Genomic DNA, 15,916 nt, shown 5'->3' on the forward strand with positions numbered 1-15,916 from the left:
GCACTCAACAAATGGCTTTCGTCACCTTCGGGTGTCGGCCAGCACGTGCCTATCCTGGTATTTGGGGAATATCGGGGTCGGGGCGTGTCACAGGAACCCGACCTCCTCCTTTATTTTCTTATAACCCCCCAAAGACAACAAAAATTAAAGCCGCCTCTTCTACGAAAAATGCAGACGAGCTTCGACTCGAAGATTTTGAATGCTCCTCTAAGCATTTGATCAGTTCTTGAAAGGGAAAAAGGTCAGAGAGAGGATGAGTTACAAGATTTTCCCCAGGGGTCTTAGTTCCTTTGGAATGCCGTCGAAATTTCCGGCATTTATATCTGACTGCAGCATCGGTCTTTTCCCTGCTTTCCAAACAATGCCTTCTGCCAGGTGCTCCTTGTTCGGTGTCAACATGACGAAATTTGGATCAGCTCTTTGATAACTGCAAAATGGTTAAAATGATGCATTCTGCATGAGACGAGTTCATACATCTTCGGGATGAAATGACCATTGACCATGTAGACATGATTTAGAATATGAGAGCTCATCTAACTACGGAAAAGAAAAAGAAGGGCAGAAACAAATGAATGAACCTGGCTTGTCTAAGATTCTCCACGCGAAGGCCCAAGCCATAACCTGTCTCCCCAACAATGTGATTTCTCGTAGCTGCAAAACACAAATGTATCAGTTTGTTGTACTCCATCCAATATTTCGACATACTCACACTCAAATGCAAAGCAAGATTTAACAAAATCAAAGCAATGCTACTGTCATTCAGGCTGAAATCCAAGACGACAGATAGAAATACAGGTTTAATGATCCTTCATATTGCAGAAGGGATCTAGTTACACATGTAGCATATGTTTTAATGAGCCATTTGTTGGAAGTTCAAATAAAAACTTGATGTCACTGTTTATGTGCTGCTAGATGTCGATGTTTCTGTACTGGCCAAAAGCAGAGTGTGACAGCCTTCTGTAATGGCCGAAAGCAGTGCGTGTGTGCAAAAGTCTAAAGGTGTGTGTGAAAGTCTAAAGGTGTGTGTTAAAGTCTAAAGATGTGTGTGAAAATCTAAAGGTGTGTGCGTAAAGACTTTTGAACACTTATGTTTTACGTTGTCTTGTAAAATCTCTATAATAGAGATAGGTGCATGTCCATTCAATTCCATTCCCATTTTCGGCAATAGGGTTGAAACGTTTTTAATATATCAAGTGCATGTTTTGTCAAGAAACTTGCTGCTTCCTTCTTTTCTTTTGTCTAACTTCGTAAAGAGAGTGAAAGTGAGAGGTGTGATAAAGTTAGAAAACTTATCACCCACATATTTTGGTATTGAGTTGGTAAACTTTGAATACCAACACCATTCAGTTAAGTTTATAATTAGGTCAGAACAGTTAGTCTGATGCAGACTCATGAAAATCTACCAATTAGAGATACCTGAAACGCTGAATGTGAAAGAAGGTTTCCACCAGGATTTAAATGCCAATGCTATCGATGAGCTGAGAGGGCCCACCTTTCCCTGCATGGATAAAGAATAAGTGTTCCATGAACATGATATGATCCGATATTGCAAGTACAAGATTGCATCAAATGCGCTACCTTGAGCATGAAGTTCTTATTGGCTTGCCAGGATGCAGCTACTTGAAAGGTGGAATCTTGGACATTAGGTCCATTGCTCGATTTAGGTACATCGCTTGATTCTGGAACATCGTTTGATTCTGGTACATCGCTTGATGATTTGATATCACCAACCCTAAAATAGCATCACCGTATAATCAATTATCACCAAACTTGTTGCATATTACATAAGTTTAATTATTTACCTTGTCTGCAATTCAAAGCCAAAATCTATATAATTCGTAATTCCAACTACTTCATTTTCTTCGAGGGGGTTTTTCACCTGTTCAGTTAAAGCAGTTCAATGCTTATTAGTAAGGAAAACTAATTCAAAAATAAAAAATAATTTAAAAGAAATTTTCTGTATCATATAACAAACTGGGGATAGACAATACCCGTCTTTGGACCACCACGTGTTGATAGAATGAGGCAATGAACTGCAGTACAAAAGTTCATGTTTGAGATCCACAACAAGTTGTATAACATTCTATCAAGTATCCAGCACTGGGAGAAAACCATGCATAGATAAACTAATTTACTTCAACAATTATAGGTAGTCGAAAAACTATTGAATGTCAGATAAAACACTCGAGACTTGGAATCAATTAAACTTCACAAATTTTACCAAAACCAAACGAAACAAACCTGAGAACTTCTTGATAACTCCAGACCAAAATTGAATGATGGACTCAAAGGGCTGCTCGATCCCACTCCATAACCAATTGCAGCACTCCAATTCTTTAAATTTTTGTAGTTTTGAGTATCTTTACTCCCATCTAAAAACAATTAAAACAAGATAATAATTTGAAATAAAATTGTACCAAGATCCTAATCTGAATTTATAGAGAACAGCTCATACCAATGTAAACAAGAACTACAAACTAGAAAGTAACAAGGGAAATTGGTTCTTTAAGTATCTTGCACCATAGATGATGACATTCTTGAGTGAAATTTTTCTACTCCGTGGAAAAAAAACATTCTCAGTCTGAAGAACCACATTCAGTCCAGTAATGTTAAGGCATCCGAGTGACTTACATTCAGGCTCATACTGCACCCCAGCTGTTAGTCTTCCCATCTTGCTCACCAACCATGCCCTTCTTGGACAATCATCTTTCACTGCATAAACAGATAATTACATTAAATGCGCCTTGTAAGTTCAGGTAGAAAGATGACCCCAAAGTTATTTTCCCTTCCAATATTCAAATCATTCAAAAGGGCAATCTTAAGTTACAGATCAGCCAAACATGAATTTATCCAGCAACATTTCAAAAAAAAAAAAATCCCAGTTTATATTGGGGGCGTTGATAACTTACGAGATAAGTTCACTAGCTGTGGCATGATATAGATATAAATAAACTGAATGTTCAGGTCCACAACATAGGTATCAGTTATGTATGACTCATATAGCAAGAATACTGAAAGAACTGAAATCGAGGTTACATACAGGAGAAGGGCATGACAGTGGCTCCAATTGACAAGTTTGACGAGCCATATCTCAATCCCATAACACCAAAGTCTTCAGAAGTTATTCTGCAAGAGTAACGAGCTCTGTCAACATTTTACATTTCATGTGTACACGCACCAACTATTTCTACTCGGATACGACACACCTTTTTTTCAGCAACATTGGGAAAATTCCAAACGCTCCCAGTCCATATCTAGGGTAGTAAGCACAGGCCCTCATCTGCAAAACCCTGAAGTGAGAGAAAATATGTGAATAGGCTTACAAATATAGTCATGTTTCTGAACACAAAAACATGACAAAACTAAAAGAAAAAGACAACAAACTCTTTTGATTCAGAGAGATGTCCTTACGGATCAGTGTTCGATACAAAGAGGTCCATGAATGTGTGAGGATCATCAACATCACTGCTCAATCAAACAAATACGAAGAAATTGTCATCGTTACCACATTTACGTCCAAGATATCGCGCATAAAACACAATTCATGTACAAGTACAATGGGAATCTGAATCTACTTCAACGTACCTTTGCCAGCGAAAAAATGCATTTCCAACTATATTCTCCTCGGGTTTGTGATCGAGCGGTCCTGAAACCTAAACATATTAAGGAAACAAAAAAGCGAAGATATTTCCCTGCGCCATCAAATCATCAACTTTCTAAAAATCAAGATGATGAAGGATACGGTTGCAACCAAATCGACGTGAGGATCGTCGATGGGCTTCAGCATGATCATTGTGCTGAAATGACGAGCTTGTTCAAAGTAATCGTCAAACAGACATTTCAGAGCAAGTTTCCCAAACAACAAGTCATACGACGACTCCAACATCCTGCATGAAAATTATTCACAAAAATTCCAAAAAAAAAAAGAAGAAAAATAATCATTAAAATAATTAAATAAACGCATTCAACGACGATTTGATTGCTGCAGATAATCAAACGCTGGCCAATTTTAACAAGGAGTGGCAGCACGATCACATTAAGCAGTGACGACCTCAAACGTTGCAGCATTCAGAGAAATAGAGTAAAAAATTGAACGAACAATAATGCGATGGGGAGAGGACCGTAGGGAGGCGGGAGTTAGGGCAAACCTGGTGCGGGCGGCGAGCGGAGGGTAGTCGAAGAGCGGCGGGACGAGCACCATGGGCGGCGGTGGTTCCTTGTCCAGCAAGTTCCCCATCTCTGCGTCCTCCGGCAGCTGCCGATGTTAAAAATAAAAAGAAATAAAAATAAAAATATGAAACCGCGCCCGCGTAAATCTGCACTCCAGACTGCAGAGGCCTAGGCCCAAATGTCGATGACCGGTTCAACGCTACTGATTGCGTGGCAGGTCCAGGTGGCACCCTCAACTCTCAAGTGGGCCAATCACTTGAAAGCCCAATGCTCACTTTTCCATTTTTTTGGGCTCTAATGAAAGCCCAGACTCTAAAACTAAATAATAAAAAAAGAGAAATTAGAGTAATGATCCTTGAATTATTACTGAACTGTAACTTTGGTTTCTGAATTTGGTTCTCGAATTTTCCATGAAATTTTTTGTTAACATGCTTACATGTCAAACACATGGGACACGCAATTGTATCATTGACTTCCGCATGGCTTAAAAACCCAAAAAATCAAAAATCAAACATAAAAGAGTACAAAGGAAAAATACTTTAAAAAATGAATAGAAACTCGAACTTAAATGCATAAATACGACACAATGCTCTCACAAACTGACTTAACTTACATACACATGTCAACAGAAATGAGAAGACCCCACCCACCCAATTGGGTATTTTGCATTTTTTTCAAGATTATGCTCTAGTAAGAGAAACTCGAACTTAAATGCATTAAAACGACACAGTGCTCTTACAAACTGACTTAACTCACATACACATGTCAACATAAATGAGAAGACCCCACCCACCCAATTGGGTATTTTGCAATTTTTTCAAGATTATGCTCTAGTAAGAGAAACTTGAACTTAAATGCATAAAAAATGATACAATAATCTCACAAACCGACTTAACTCGCATACACATGTCAACGTAAACGAGAAGACCTCACCCACCCAATTGGGTATTTTGCACTTTTTTCAAGAATATGCTCTAGCGACTCAAAATTCTCATGAATTTACCAAGAACCTCTCTTCTTTCCTAAATGCCCTTTTGACTAAACCTTAGGCCTCAAGTTGACCAACTGGCTCGTCAGCTTTTGGATGGACAACACCACCATGTGCTATCATTACCCAAGTTTTTTAGTGAAAAATAATTTCCGTACACTCAAAATTTGTTTACTTAACTACAACTAGAGAATGGAAATTCATATAACTTAAAAATAAAAGTAAAAAAAACGTAAGCAAAGCAATTGAACATTCGTAAAATCACTTAGAACTACGGTTTAGTATTATTTTCTTTACTTGTAATTGAAATGTCATAGGTCTGAATATCATACATGGCATATGAACTTATGAAGTGGTATTTGAACTCAAATACAAAGAGGCGAACACATTTCATAACAATCCGGCCTAGCCTATAATTATAATTTTGGTCGAAACTTACAATAAAATTAAGATAAAATTATACACATAACTTCGGGAGTGAAGTAATTATTCTTAACCACTTAACCTACAACGCTTTATGATTAATTGTGTATGCTAAGAATCACCTAACTCTAACAGTTAATAAGAGGACAAAAAACAATTAACAGTCGAGGACAAAAAAACAAAAAAACAGTAGAAAAAAGGAGAGGCGTAAGGAAAGTATGGCGCGAAGTTCCACGATGCTTCTCTAGCTGCAAAAAAATAAATAAAGCTTCAACCTTTGGGCACGGCGGTCGTCTACCGAATGTCGGGATTCTTTCCACTTTCTTTCTTCCAAATTTCCGTTCGCCAAAATCTCATATATGTTTGCTTTACACATACACACACACACACATATATATTTCTCTCCTCTCCTCATTGGGTTTATAGGTTCATCCATTGAAAACCAGCAACGCCCAGAATCAGAAACGAGTGGCTGAAATACTTGGTCAGAACAATCTCTGTAAGTATGCAGCTCAACTGTTTGATTCAATGCCTTCAATGGGTTCTTTAATTTTCGGTGGATTTATTTTTGTATGAAATTTTAAACTTTTTGGTGGGTTTTTGAATTTGGGTTTTGTTATGTTTTCAGTTACTTGTGCATAATCCATATATTTTGTTTCTTTTCTTTTATTGCACTTCGTTTTTCTACTTATTTTTGGATAGATACCAAATGGGATGTAAAAAGTTTCAACCTTGGTGATGTTCTGTTATTCTCTTTTAAATCTTTTCTGATGAATCTGTAGATTTTCGTGTGTCGAAAAGTTAAGAAACATCGCAAGGGCTTATAAGGAGTTGGGTCATTCTCCCAATGGCGAATTGGTTTTGAGATTGGAACCTCATTTTCGTAACTTCGGGCATCTATGATAATCAGAACGTGTCATTGTGTTGTGTGTGATTTTTCTTGTATTCATTAATTCAACAGCATGCAGATTCCTTGTTAAGATTGCTAATATGGTTTTCGTCCCTTAATCTAGTAAACCCACAGGAGGATTGCAATGGCAAATTGTATACCCGCCGGAAGTGGCAGACTCCACTGTAGAGCGAGAGACATCAAGGGACAAGGTTGTAGAAGGACTTCTTGGATTGCCAGTGTTGCATTTAGTGGATGCAAACATAAGGACTTTTCATGGTAATTTGGTTACCGCCTTGATCCTGTTTCTAAATATAAGTCTTTTGCTTCACTTTGAAGTTGTTGGAACTGCTCTTCCGCCATCTAGATTTTGGTTGTCTAATGCCATGCTTACACTTTTGCCCACATTTTTCCAGGTCACACGGGGTGTCAAAGTTCTTGCAGATCCAAAGATGTAACTTTTCCCCATCTCCAATTAACGAGAACTCAAAGACCTTAAGAACGGTCACTTCATCGAGCTTGAGAGATGACTCCACCAAGTTTTTTGATTTTGCTGTCATTGGTAGTGGAGTTGCTGGGCTCCGCTATGCCCTTGAAGTGGCAAAACATGGATCTGTAGCCGTGATTACCAAGGCTGAACCTCATGAGAGCAACACAAACTACGCTCAAGGTGGTGTTAGTGCTGTTCTTTCCCTATCAGATTCTGTGGAGAGTCATGTCCAGGACACCATTGTAGCAGGGGCTTATCTCTGTGACGAGGAGACTGTCAGAGTATGTTATAGAACTAATAAGTTTTAGATAATAATTGATTGTTGTCAGTAGGTGTGTGTATGTACTTGTTCGTGCTTTTTTCTTAGGTTTGATATTTTGTCCAGGTTGTGTGTACAGAAGGACCTGAAAGAATTAGAGAATTAATTGCAATGGGGGCATCCTTTGATCACGGGGAGGATGGAAACTTGCACCTAGCAAGAGAGGGAGGTCACTCTCATCACAGGATTGTTCATGCTGCTGATATGACTGGAAGGGAGATTGAAAGGGCACTGTTGGAGGCCGTTCTTAAGGATCCTAAGATCTTCATGTTTGAACACCATCTTGCGATAGATTTGCTAACTTGTCAGGTTTACTTTTTTCTAATGTTTTGTTTGTATGAAAGTCTGATTGGATATTGGTTAACTAATTGATGGAATTCTGTGAATGCTTCTCCCTTTTTGCTAACAGAAAGATGATTTTGGGCAATGCAGGATGGTTCTGATACAGTTTGTCTTGGCGTTGACACTTTAAATTCAGAAACACGAGAGGTGATTATAATTCACCACATATTAGTTTTAGAGGGCAATAGTTTGCTAAAAGATATCTATACAATCATCATCATCTCATCTTCCTTGCCTTTTTCGCTAATGGAAACATTTTTCCTTATTTAAGTTCTAACTTGCCTTATTTTGTACTTTCAGGTGATACGGTTTATCTCAAAGGTGACTTTACTTGCGTCAGGTGGGGCTGGACAAATCTATCCGACAACTACAAATCCTCCGGTACGGCGGTACCTCATGTTTTGAAGTGCCCCTGTAATTGTTGTTTCCTTATATCGTACAATAAGATGCAATTGCTTATCTAAGTATTAAGAGATGGAAAATTATGGTCAGAGAGTTATGACCTCTTTTAACATAAGTATAATGGTCGGTCTGATTGTTCTTGATTATATCTTGTAGGTAGCCACAGGGGATGGAATTGCTATGGCCCATCGAGCTCAAGCTGTGATTTCCAACATGGAGTAAGTAAACATCTATCACTACTTTGAAATATTTTTGGGAGAAAATACTGTATTGCTTCAAATGTTGAGTAATGAGTAGTACTAATATGGGTATAATGATCATGTGAGACAATCAAAAGGTCATTCCGAAGATTTGAATAAGACCTTTACGCCTTGATTTCACAACTTTCGCCTGACAAGGTTTTCTTCCACAATTGACTAAACATAATGCTGTGCCGTCGCCCAGATTGGAAATTAGTTTTCGAATGGTCTTCCACGGGCGAAAGCAATGTTTAAGCTACATGGTTGTTAAGTGTTAAGTTATAGACTTTTGAGATTGTTAACTAACACCCGTTTTATGGTTTTATGGTTCTGGTTTTCTCTACAGATTTGTTCAGTTCCATCCAACGGCCTTAGCTGACGAGGGCCTTCCCGTCCAACCTACCAAGGCTCGAGAAAATGCATTTCTCATTACTGAAGCTGTCAGGGGTGATGGAGGCATACTGTACAATTTAGACATGGAAAGGTTCATGCCACTCTATGATGAACGAGCAGAACTTGCTCCGAGGGATGTGGTGGCAAGATGCATAGATGACCAGCTTAAAAAGCGAAATGAGAAGTACGTGCTACTTGACATAAGTCACAAGCCCAGAGAAAAAATTCTCTCACACTTCCCCAACATAGCAGCCGAGTGCCTTAAGTATGGCTTGGACATAACTCGCCAGCCAATTCCTGTTGTTCCTGCTGCTCACTATATGTGTGGGGGAGTCCGTGCTGGACTCCAGGGAGAGACAAATGTGCAGGGCCTGTACGTGGCAGGTGAAGTTGCTTGCACAGGATTGCATGGAGCCAACCGTCTTGCTAGTAACTCATTGCTTGAAGCACTAGTTTTCGCACGAAGAGCAGTCCAGCCCTCAATTGAACACATGAGGTGCTCTAGCCTCGACTTCAGCACTTCAAATTGGTGGGCCAGACCAGTCGTGCCCGTCTCACTCGAGAGCAATGCCATCGAAAAAATTTTGGCAATGACAAGGGAAGTAAGAAAAGAAGTGCAATCGATCATGTGGAAGTATGTTGGAATTGTACGTTCTACAACAAGGCTTGAAACAGCAAAGCAAAAGATTTGTGTTCTAGAGGATAGATGGGAGGACTACTTATTTCAGATGGGATGGGAACCCACAATGGTGGGGCTCGAGGCTTGCGAAATGAGAAACTTCTTCTGCTGTGCAAAACTGGTGGTGAGCAGCGCCCTTGCTAGGCATGAGAGCCGCGGACTTCACTATACCATCGATTTTCCTGATCTTGAGGAGAGCAAGAGGCTTCCAACGGTTATACTCCCTTCTTCATCCGTGCGAAGTTCATGGAGTTCGCGTCAACTACACCAGCTGCCATTGTGTTAGGAAGTGCAACTTTTTCGGCATCTGTTGAAATCATAGGTTTCTCAAGTTTTAGCTTCCCTTCCAGAACCGTTTTGGCTAGGATTGAAGCATCCGAAATTCAAGCAGCATCTGTGAAAGCCGCACCAGGTTGCACCATTTTAGCTTTTGGTTTCTGATACCTTTTTACCTTCTATACTAAGATTCTTTGTTTCAAATAAAAGAAAGAAAACTTCATCAAAATATTAATGAAACAGTTTACAATTCAATTTGAACGTATATTTGCTGATCGATGAACAGTAAAAATGTAAATTTATCAACTGCAATCAGCATTCAGCTGAGAAAGTCAACTTTTTGTTTCAAATTTTTTCCGAAGTTTCCATTTTTTTTTCCCTCTGAACTTCTTCCCTCCAAATCCTTCAGAGAGAGAGAGGGCCAAAAACAAAAAGGAAATGTTTAGAGAAATGTTATTTAGCACTCAAAAATTAGCATTTTGCAAGTTGACTCATTCGAGTGAAATATAGAGTGAAACGAGTGAGTACCACATGATGAACACACGAACTTGAATGGTTATGGATAAATATTCTTAATCACTCGTATTCAAAATTGATTTTTTTTTATCAAAAATAATTCATAAGATTGACATAATTTATTTATGTGATCTTAGAAAAAAAAAATCGATAGAAGTGAGCAGGACCGGTCCAGGTCCAGTCCGGGGCCCAAAAAAATTTGAGGCATCAAAATTATTCGGATAATATATTTACATATGTTTTTATGTGAGGATAATTTTATAAAATTTGGTTTACCAGAAACGTTCACTAAATTGGCAAGGGAATTAGGCAGTGTCTAGGCGCCCGACTCGGCGGGCTAGGCGGCCTCGACGGCAAGCTTGGCAGGTCTGTGAAAAAAACTATATACATCTCGCAGCTTCACTCATCGCGTAAAAGAGAACGCGACGACAAAAAATTGGAGAAAGATAGAGCGATAGAGCGAGAGAGCGAGAGAGACGTTTAGAAGCAATTAGAAAAACAGATCTGCAATTGCAGGAAAAGAATGAGAAATTGACATGGACTGGACACTTGGGAAGTTGGGATTTCTTCTATGCGCCCGAGGAATTCGACCTGCCACATCCAGGTTTTGAGAAATTATACAGAGGAAGAAGAAGATAAGGAACTAGGCGGAGCAATCGAAGAAGGGGAGGAAAAGAAACAGAGAGAATCCAAAATAAAGGTCTTCACGGTTTCCAAGGCGTCAATGACCATCCCCTCTATTTGACCGGTTTCCACCACTTTCCCCTATTAATTATCCACTCTCTACTGTTATAAATTATAATCACCCACTACTCACTTATAATTTATAATAAAAGAAAATAAAAAATAATTACTCACTCTTCACTATTAAATAAATATGTTATATAATATATTAGGAATAGTATTTTATTATATTTGGTATTTCTAAGACCATCATATTATTATACTTAAAACTCCTACATTACATATATATACTTTTAAAAATAATGCATTATTTAATGTTTATGTATATATTACATAGTAAGTTTACATAGGGCTGGGTTCGGTTCTAATCGGTTCAGTTTTTTCTCAAAACCGAAACCGAACCGAAATTTCGGTTTGGTTCGGTTCGGTTCAATTTTTTTTCGGTTCGGTTTCGGTTTTTTTTTTTTTTTTTTTCTCCCTCCAAAATTATTAAAAAAAAAAATGGAAATATGAAAGTTCACATTCAAAGCCACTTCTTCAAAGTCATCCACGGCATTATTAATTTTGTTTCCTTTGGGTCGAGGGCTGCTGCAGCATGAGAACATGAGAGCAAGCGCAACTGCATCTAAAACACACTTTTCGGCAGAAGGAACAAGTATGCCCGTCCATTGCATGCTCATTTCACGACGCTCGTTGAACCAAGTCATCAGATGTCGTCTGATACACTCCATCATCTGAATTATTGGAAGCCCAGATGCTTCTACTATCCAAGAATTTATAGATTCAACCATATGAGCAGTCAACTGCCCAAACCTTGTCCCCTCAAAATATGCTGTTGCCCACAGGCAAGGAGAAATTTGTTTAATCCAATGGGCTGCTTCCTGTGATATAGCTTCAATCTCAATAAGTTTTTGTTCAAACCCAATGCCAGTAAGAGCATAAGCAGCCTCCCAGAGAAAATGGTAAGCCTAGGCATGTACTCTGCATAATTTTCAAGCAGGACACGCAGCTCAGAGAGAAACCACATCCAATTTTCATCATTCTCTTCGTCAACCACATCCAATTTTCAGATGAGTCCTATCGAGACCAAGAAGAGGTCGACAGGCATTCAGAAACCCGTATATAGATGCATGTAATGAAACAAATAGGCGTTGGAAGGAACTATCATCAGGACTCCCATAAACCTGTGCAATACTTCCAGGATTGGTTCTTCTGATCTGGTCACAGTATTGAGGAAGGAGTCGATAATCTTCTTCAAAGGATCCACGAACAGCTGCCATGAGGCGTTCCTTTCCCCTCCATGCCTGCTTATACGATAATGCAATGCCATGAACTCGGTGAATCTCTTCTAGTATCTCTTTTGGCTTGCGTTTCTGAGTAGACTTGTGTCACAAAGAATGCCATTTGGATCAAATTTATGTTCTTTTTACCATGGACCCCGAAAGAACGGACATACAGTCCAATCTAGAGCACCATTTCATTACGAAATATAATTTTTTGATGTAAACTCATTCGGGAATCAGTAAAATTACAGTAAGTGCAGATTGAGATCAGCACAGAGTATCCGCTGGTGCAGGAATTCCTAACGAATAAGCTAAAAAAGGCTTTAAACTGAAGTATGAAACTTACCATGCTACGTCATACTCTAATTAGGCTGCTTAAAACTCACAAATCCTAAAGCTTCTGATATTTTCTCAGCAACCAAACAGATAATTTACAGAAACAAAGCTGAAGTGCGTCGGAACTTACAGAAACAAAGTCCGCCCAGAAGCTCATGCAGAAGTTACAAACTGAACCTGCAAAAATCACAACAAAAAAAATTAATCAAAATTTAAAAAATATCAATCAACAAACTTCAGAGATGGACGAGAAATCAGTAGAGATTGCATCTAATACAGTTAAATAAAAGAAAATATATAATTAATTGTTTCTAAGAAAACCATGAAAAGGAAGAGCAGAGAGAGAGAGAGAGAGAGATTTTCCCATTAATAATGCAATACAATCATCAATATACATCGCAACAGATGGAGGGTTACCTTAGGATTGTGGAATATACATCACAACGGATACCTCCAGTGCAATACATCAATATATCTGTCTTTTCTTTGTCAACATTTTCTAACGGATCTGTGGCAATGACCCGAATGAGATACCAATGAAATCGAGAAAAAAAAATCTGCACACAGCAGGGTGACTGGGTGAGAGACTAACCTTGCAAATGAGGGAATTTGTGGGTCAAGACTGGAGACTAGAAACGGCGAGAGGAAGTCGTGGGTCGCGCGCGGGTTACTGATCACAGCAGGTCACGGGGGTGAGAGACTGAGAGAGAGTAAGACGGCGTCGATGTGTGAGGCAGGTCGCAGCACTGCATCAGGTCACAGGGAAGGAAGAAGACAAATCGGAAGAGCTGCGGAGCTGGGAAGGAGATGGTCCAGAGTGAGAGTGCTGCTGCTGCAGAGGAGGATAAGGGAAAGGGAAGGCCGGCGGAGTGTTTAGGGTTTCTCTCTGAACAACTGAACACGGAGTGTTTAGTGTGAGAGAGTGCTAGCCTAAAACGACGCCGTTGAAGATAAAAAAAATTATTAATTTATTTCGGTTCGGTCCGGTCCGGTTTTACCCTTTCGGTTCGGTTTTTTTTGGTTTCGGTTCGGTTTGGTTTTCGGTTTTTTTCGGTTTTCGGTTTTTTGAACCCACCCCTAAGTTTACATGAAATGTTTATGTATTATTATATTTGGACTTATTGAATACTCTTTTTGTATTTTATCATTCTTTTATTATTTGATTTATGAATTTCATATAAGTATAATTTTTTTGTAAGTGTCAATATGCACTTATTTACAAGATATACAAGAAATTTACCTAAATCTGCCTAGCTCGCCTGGACCCCTAGGCGGCTAGGCGCTAGCCCGCCACCCGACTAGCACCTAGCGTTTTTTAGAACCTTGAGAAATTTAACTAGAACGGGTTGTTTTGTTGTTTAAAATCAATGAAGAGGTCTTAGGTTCAAAACACCATGTATGCTTATTTACATTCCAATTTTTACAAATTTCTTTTTCATAACAATATAAATTTATAAAAATTGGCTAAATGTTCAAGAAGTTTAATTAGAAGCCATGGTTTTTGTTGTTTAAAATTAACAAGAGGTCCAAAGTTCGAAATGCTATGTGCATGTTTATTGTTTTCAATTTTTACAAATTTTTGTTTGGTCGTTAATTTATTTACTAGCTAGTAACTATGTGGGTTGCTATTTTTAAATATCCGTTCCAATTTAAGTCTAATCTTCAACAAAGAGTAACATGTAGACTAAATTTTTAGACAAAATTTGCAAATAATATTATGTGTCATCAAAATGTTTAATTTAGTGTTCATTCATCACTTATACATATCATTAAAGACTCGAAAAACATTATTATTTTTTTAGTCTTATATTGACGAGGTTAGAAAATAAGAAAAAATACATCACGATTTATACAAAAACACTTTAAAAGTTTAGATGGAAAACAAAACTCATAATCTATCTACTTGTAAGCCCGAAGTTTTTTGGTTTCCTTCTCTCGATACAAAATAAATGAGTTATTCCGTGTTTCTAAATTATTGAGTTTGAATTGTTTTTCTAAATATAATTTTATCGATGTCTTACTTGTGAAAACAAATAATTTTTTTATATGAAGTGAGTGCACATTTTTTTACATTGCCCGGGCCTCAAAAATCTCTGGACCAGCCATGTCTCTAAGTTTGTCTATCATAAATCATTTTTGTCATTTCATGGAAAATTTGTCAATATCCTCATTAAGTGAAGGAATTGGTTTGACAAAAATACTCATATGGTCTTTCACGTAATAGTTTAACGAGGATATTGGCAAATTTCACATGAATTGACCAAAATGATTTTACGGTAGATAAATTTAGAACCACTTATATTGATTTTCATTGTCAAAATTCAAAATTAAGAGTTATGTCAGTCTCGATAACCATTTTGACTTGAAAAATCTTAAACATCCTTGCTGGAAAGAAAAATTACATTGCCCATCCACATGTGGACAAATTCAATATATGTAGTGATAAATATGGTGCACCATGACGTCACTCTTATCTTCTGTTCGTAAAAAACCAACTTTATGGCAAGAGGGTCCAACTTGCTACAAACAAACATGTTTTGGTCCGTCCATGAAGAATATCTTCCATGCAATCCAATCTGATGACGTACTTTCACGAGTAAAAGCTAAAAATTATGTCGATAAGTGATTAATTAGGATACCGTTATAATGATATTTAAATAATTAAAAGTTAAAAACTATAACGGTGGATGATAAATTTTTTCTTTTGATACAACAAGATATTTACACTAAAGGATAAGAGATTTGGATTAAGCCACACAACCAGTTAATCATAAAAAAATTGATATCGAACTCGCAAATTCAAACCTAAGACGTTTTCACTTATAAGTGGATAGTTCTAGCACTAGATCATATTACTATATGAATATGGTTATCATACATTCAAAAGATAATGATATTTACGAGTAGTACTAAAGGCTCCGAGCCTCCAAACTATTATCAAAACAATAATGCTATTTTGACGTTCAAAACTAACATACTTGCTGACTTTCTATAATAGAGGTGGGCTCTACCAGTATAAGTGGGATCTACCTGCATTAAAAAGTATCAGTGTCAGTTTTGGTATATATAAATCACATTACTCGGTACTAACTAATATTATAGTATATCGTTAATTCTCTTGTGCGTCTTTCTAAAGCTCATGTATTTGGTTTTGACTTCAACAGTTAAGCTTACCAAGTAATTCGATTTTTAAAATAATCTTCACTGTTTGAAGTTTAAAGTCAATTTTCTTCATTCATTTGATAAACTACATAAGACTCCAAGACTATTAAAAAAAATAAAATACATTTATTTTATCATATCATGTGTCACATCATTTAGAATAAGTGTGGTTTACACTCGCCGACATTTGAGATCAGACTTGGGTGGCACGTCGAAATTACTTTTGGTTTTTTGCTTACATTTACTAGTTGCACGAATGTAAATAGTACGAGTATCGTTAGCCGCCGCTGCATACATTTCGCTGAAATCTTGTATCTTGACATCT

General features: G+C 37.8%; 2 protein-coding genes and 2 long non-coding RNA genes across 5 annotated transcripts in view; 2 read left to right on the forward strand and 2 right to left on the reverse strand.

Moving 5' to 3' along the window:
- LOC137738798 (uncharacterized) overlaps positions 1–15,916 on the forward strand; it is a 44,468-nt gene that overhangs the window by 1,584 nt on the left and 26,968 nt on the right. The window lies entirely within an intron of this gene.
- Positions 97–4,237, reverse strand: LOC137738673 (uncharacterized). Of its 2 annotated transcripts, none has more exons than XM_068478148.1 (14): positions 4,149–4,237; positions 3,743–3,887; positions 3,586–3,653; positions 3,412–3,465; positions 3,192–3,275; positions 3,041–3,126; positions 2,632–2,712; positions 2,242–2,372; positions 1,992–2,033; positions 1,803–1,879; positions 1,579–1,672; positions 1,417–1,498; positions 579–651; positions 97–427 (listed from the first exon to the last, which is right to left on the reverse strand). In XM_068478148.1, exons 1-14 carry the CDS (start codon positions 4,235–4,237, stop codon positions 259–261), a joined length of 1,275 nt encoding a protein of 424 aa, XP_068334249.1. In that variant the 3' UTR covers positions 97–258. The 2 variants fall into 2 exon arrangements, with proteins under 2 accessions (XP_068334249.1, XP_068334248.1); XM_068478147.1 differs by having other exon boundaries at positions 3,192–3,290.
- LOC137740841 (L-aspartate oxidase 2-a, chloroplastic-like) lies at positions 5,813–10,019 on the forward strand. The gene is made up of 8 exons (XM_068480647.1): positions 5,813–6,080; positions 6,595–6,749; positions 6,887–7,241; positions 7,346–7,588; positions 7,712–7,768; positions 7,922–8,002; positions 8,180–8,241; positions 8,609–10,019. Exons 2-8 carry the CDS (start codon positions 6,616–6,618, stop codon positions 9,618–9,620), a joined length of 1,944 nt encoding a protein of 647 aa, XP_068336748.1. The 5' UTR covers positions 5,813–6,080; positions 6,595–6,615; the 3' UTR covers positions 9,621–10,019.
- Positions 12,207–13,096, reverse strand: LOC137738650 (uncharacterized). Its single transcript, XR_011069039.1, has 3 exons — positions 13,022–13,096; positions 12,847–12,937; positions 12,207–12,606 (listed from the first exon to the last, which is right to left on the reverse strand). It is a non-coding gene; the product is annotated as an uncharacterized lncRNA (long non-coding RNA).

The sequence above is a fragment of the Pyrus communis genome, chromosome 7, assembly GCF_963583255.1.
Source record: "Pyrus communis chromosome 7, drPyrComm1.1, whole genome shotgun sequence".
Classification (NCBI taxonomy): domain Eukaryota; kingdom Viridiplantae; phylum Streptophyta; class Magnoliopsida; order Rosales; family Rosaceae; genus Pyrus; species Pyrus communis.

Bases quoted from the DNA above. Each gene is read 5' to 3' on its own strand.
- LOC137740841 (XM_068480647.1), top strand. From the start codon at position 6,616: ATGGCAAATTGTATACCCGCCGGAAGTGGCAGACTCCACTGTAGAGCG. The intron at 7,242-7,345 runs GTATGTTATAGA...TATTTTGTCCAG, and splicing joins GTGACGAGGAGACTGTCAGA to GTTGTGTGTACAGAAGGACC. The intron at 8,003-8,179 runs GTACGGCGGTAC...TATATCTTGTAG, and splicing joins CGACAACTACAAATCCTCCG to GTAGCCACAGGGGATGGAAT.
- LOC137738673 (XM_068478147.1), bottom strand. From the start codon at position 4,237: ATGGGGAACTTGCTGGACAAGGAACCACCGCCGCCCATGGTGCTCGTC. The intron at 3,888-4,148 runs GTTTGCCCTAAC...ATTTTCATGCAG, and splicing joins CCGCTCGCCGCCCGCACCAG to GATGTTGGAGTCGTCGTATG. The intron at 2,713-3,040 runs GTATGTAACCTC...CTGTTTATGCAG, and splicing joins CACTGTCATGCCCTTCTCCT to TGAAAGATGATTGTCCAAGA.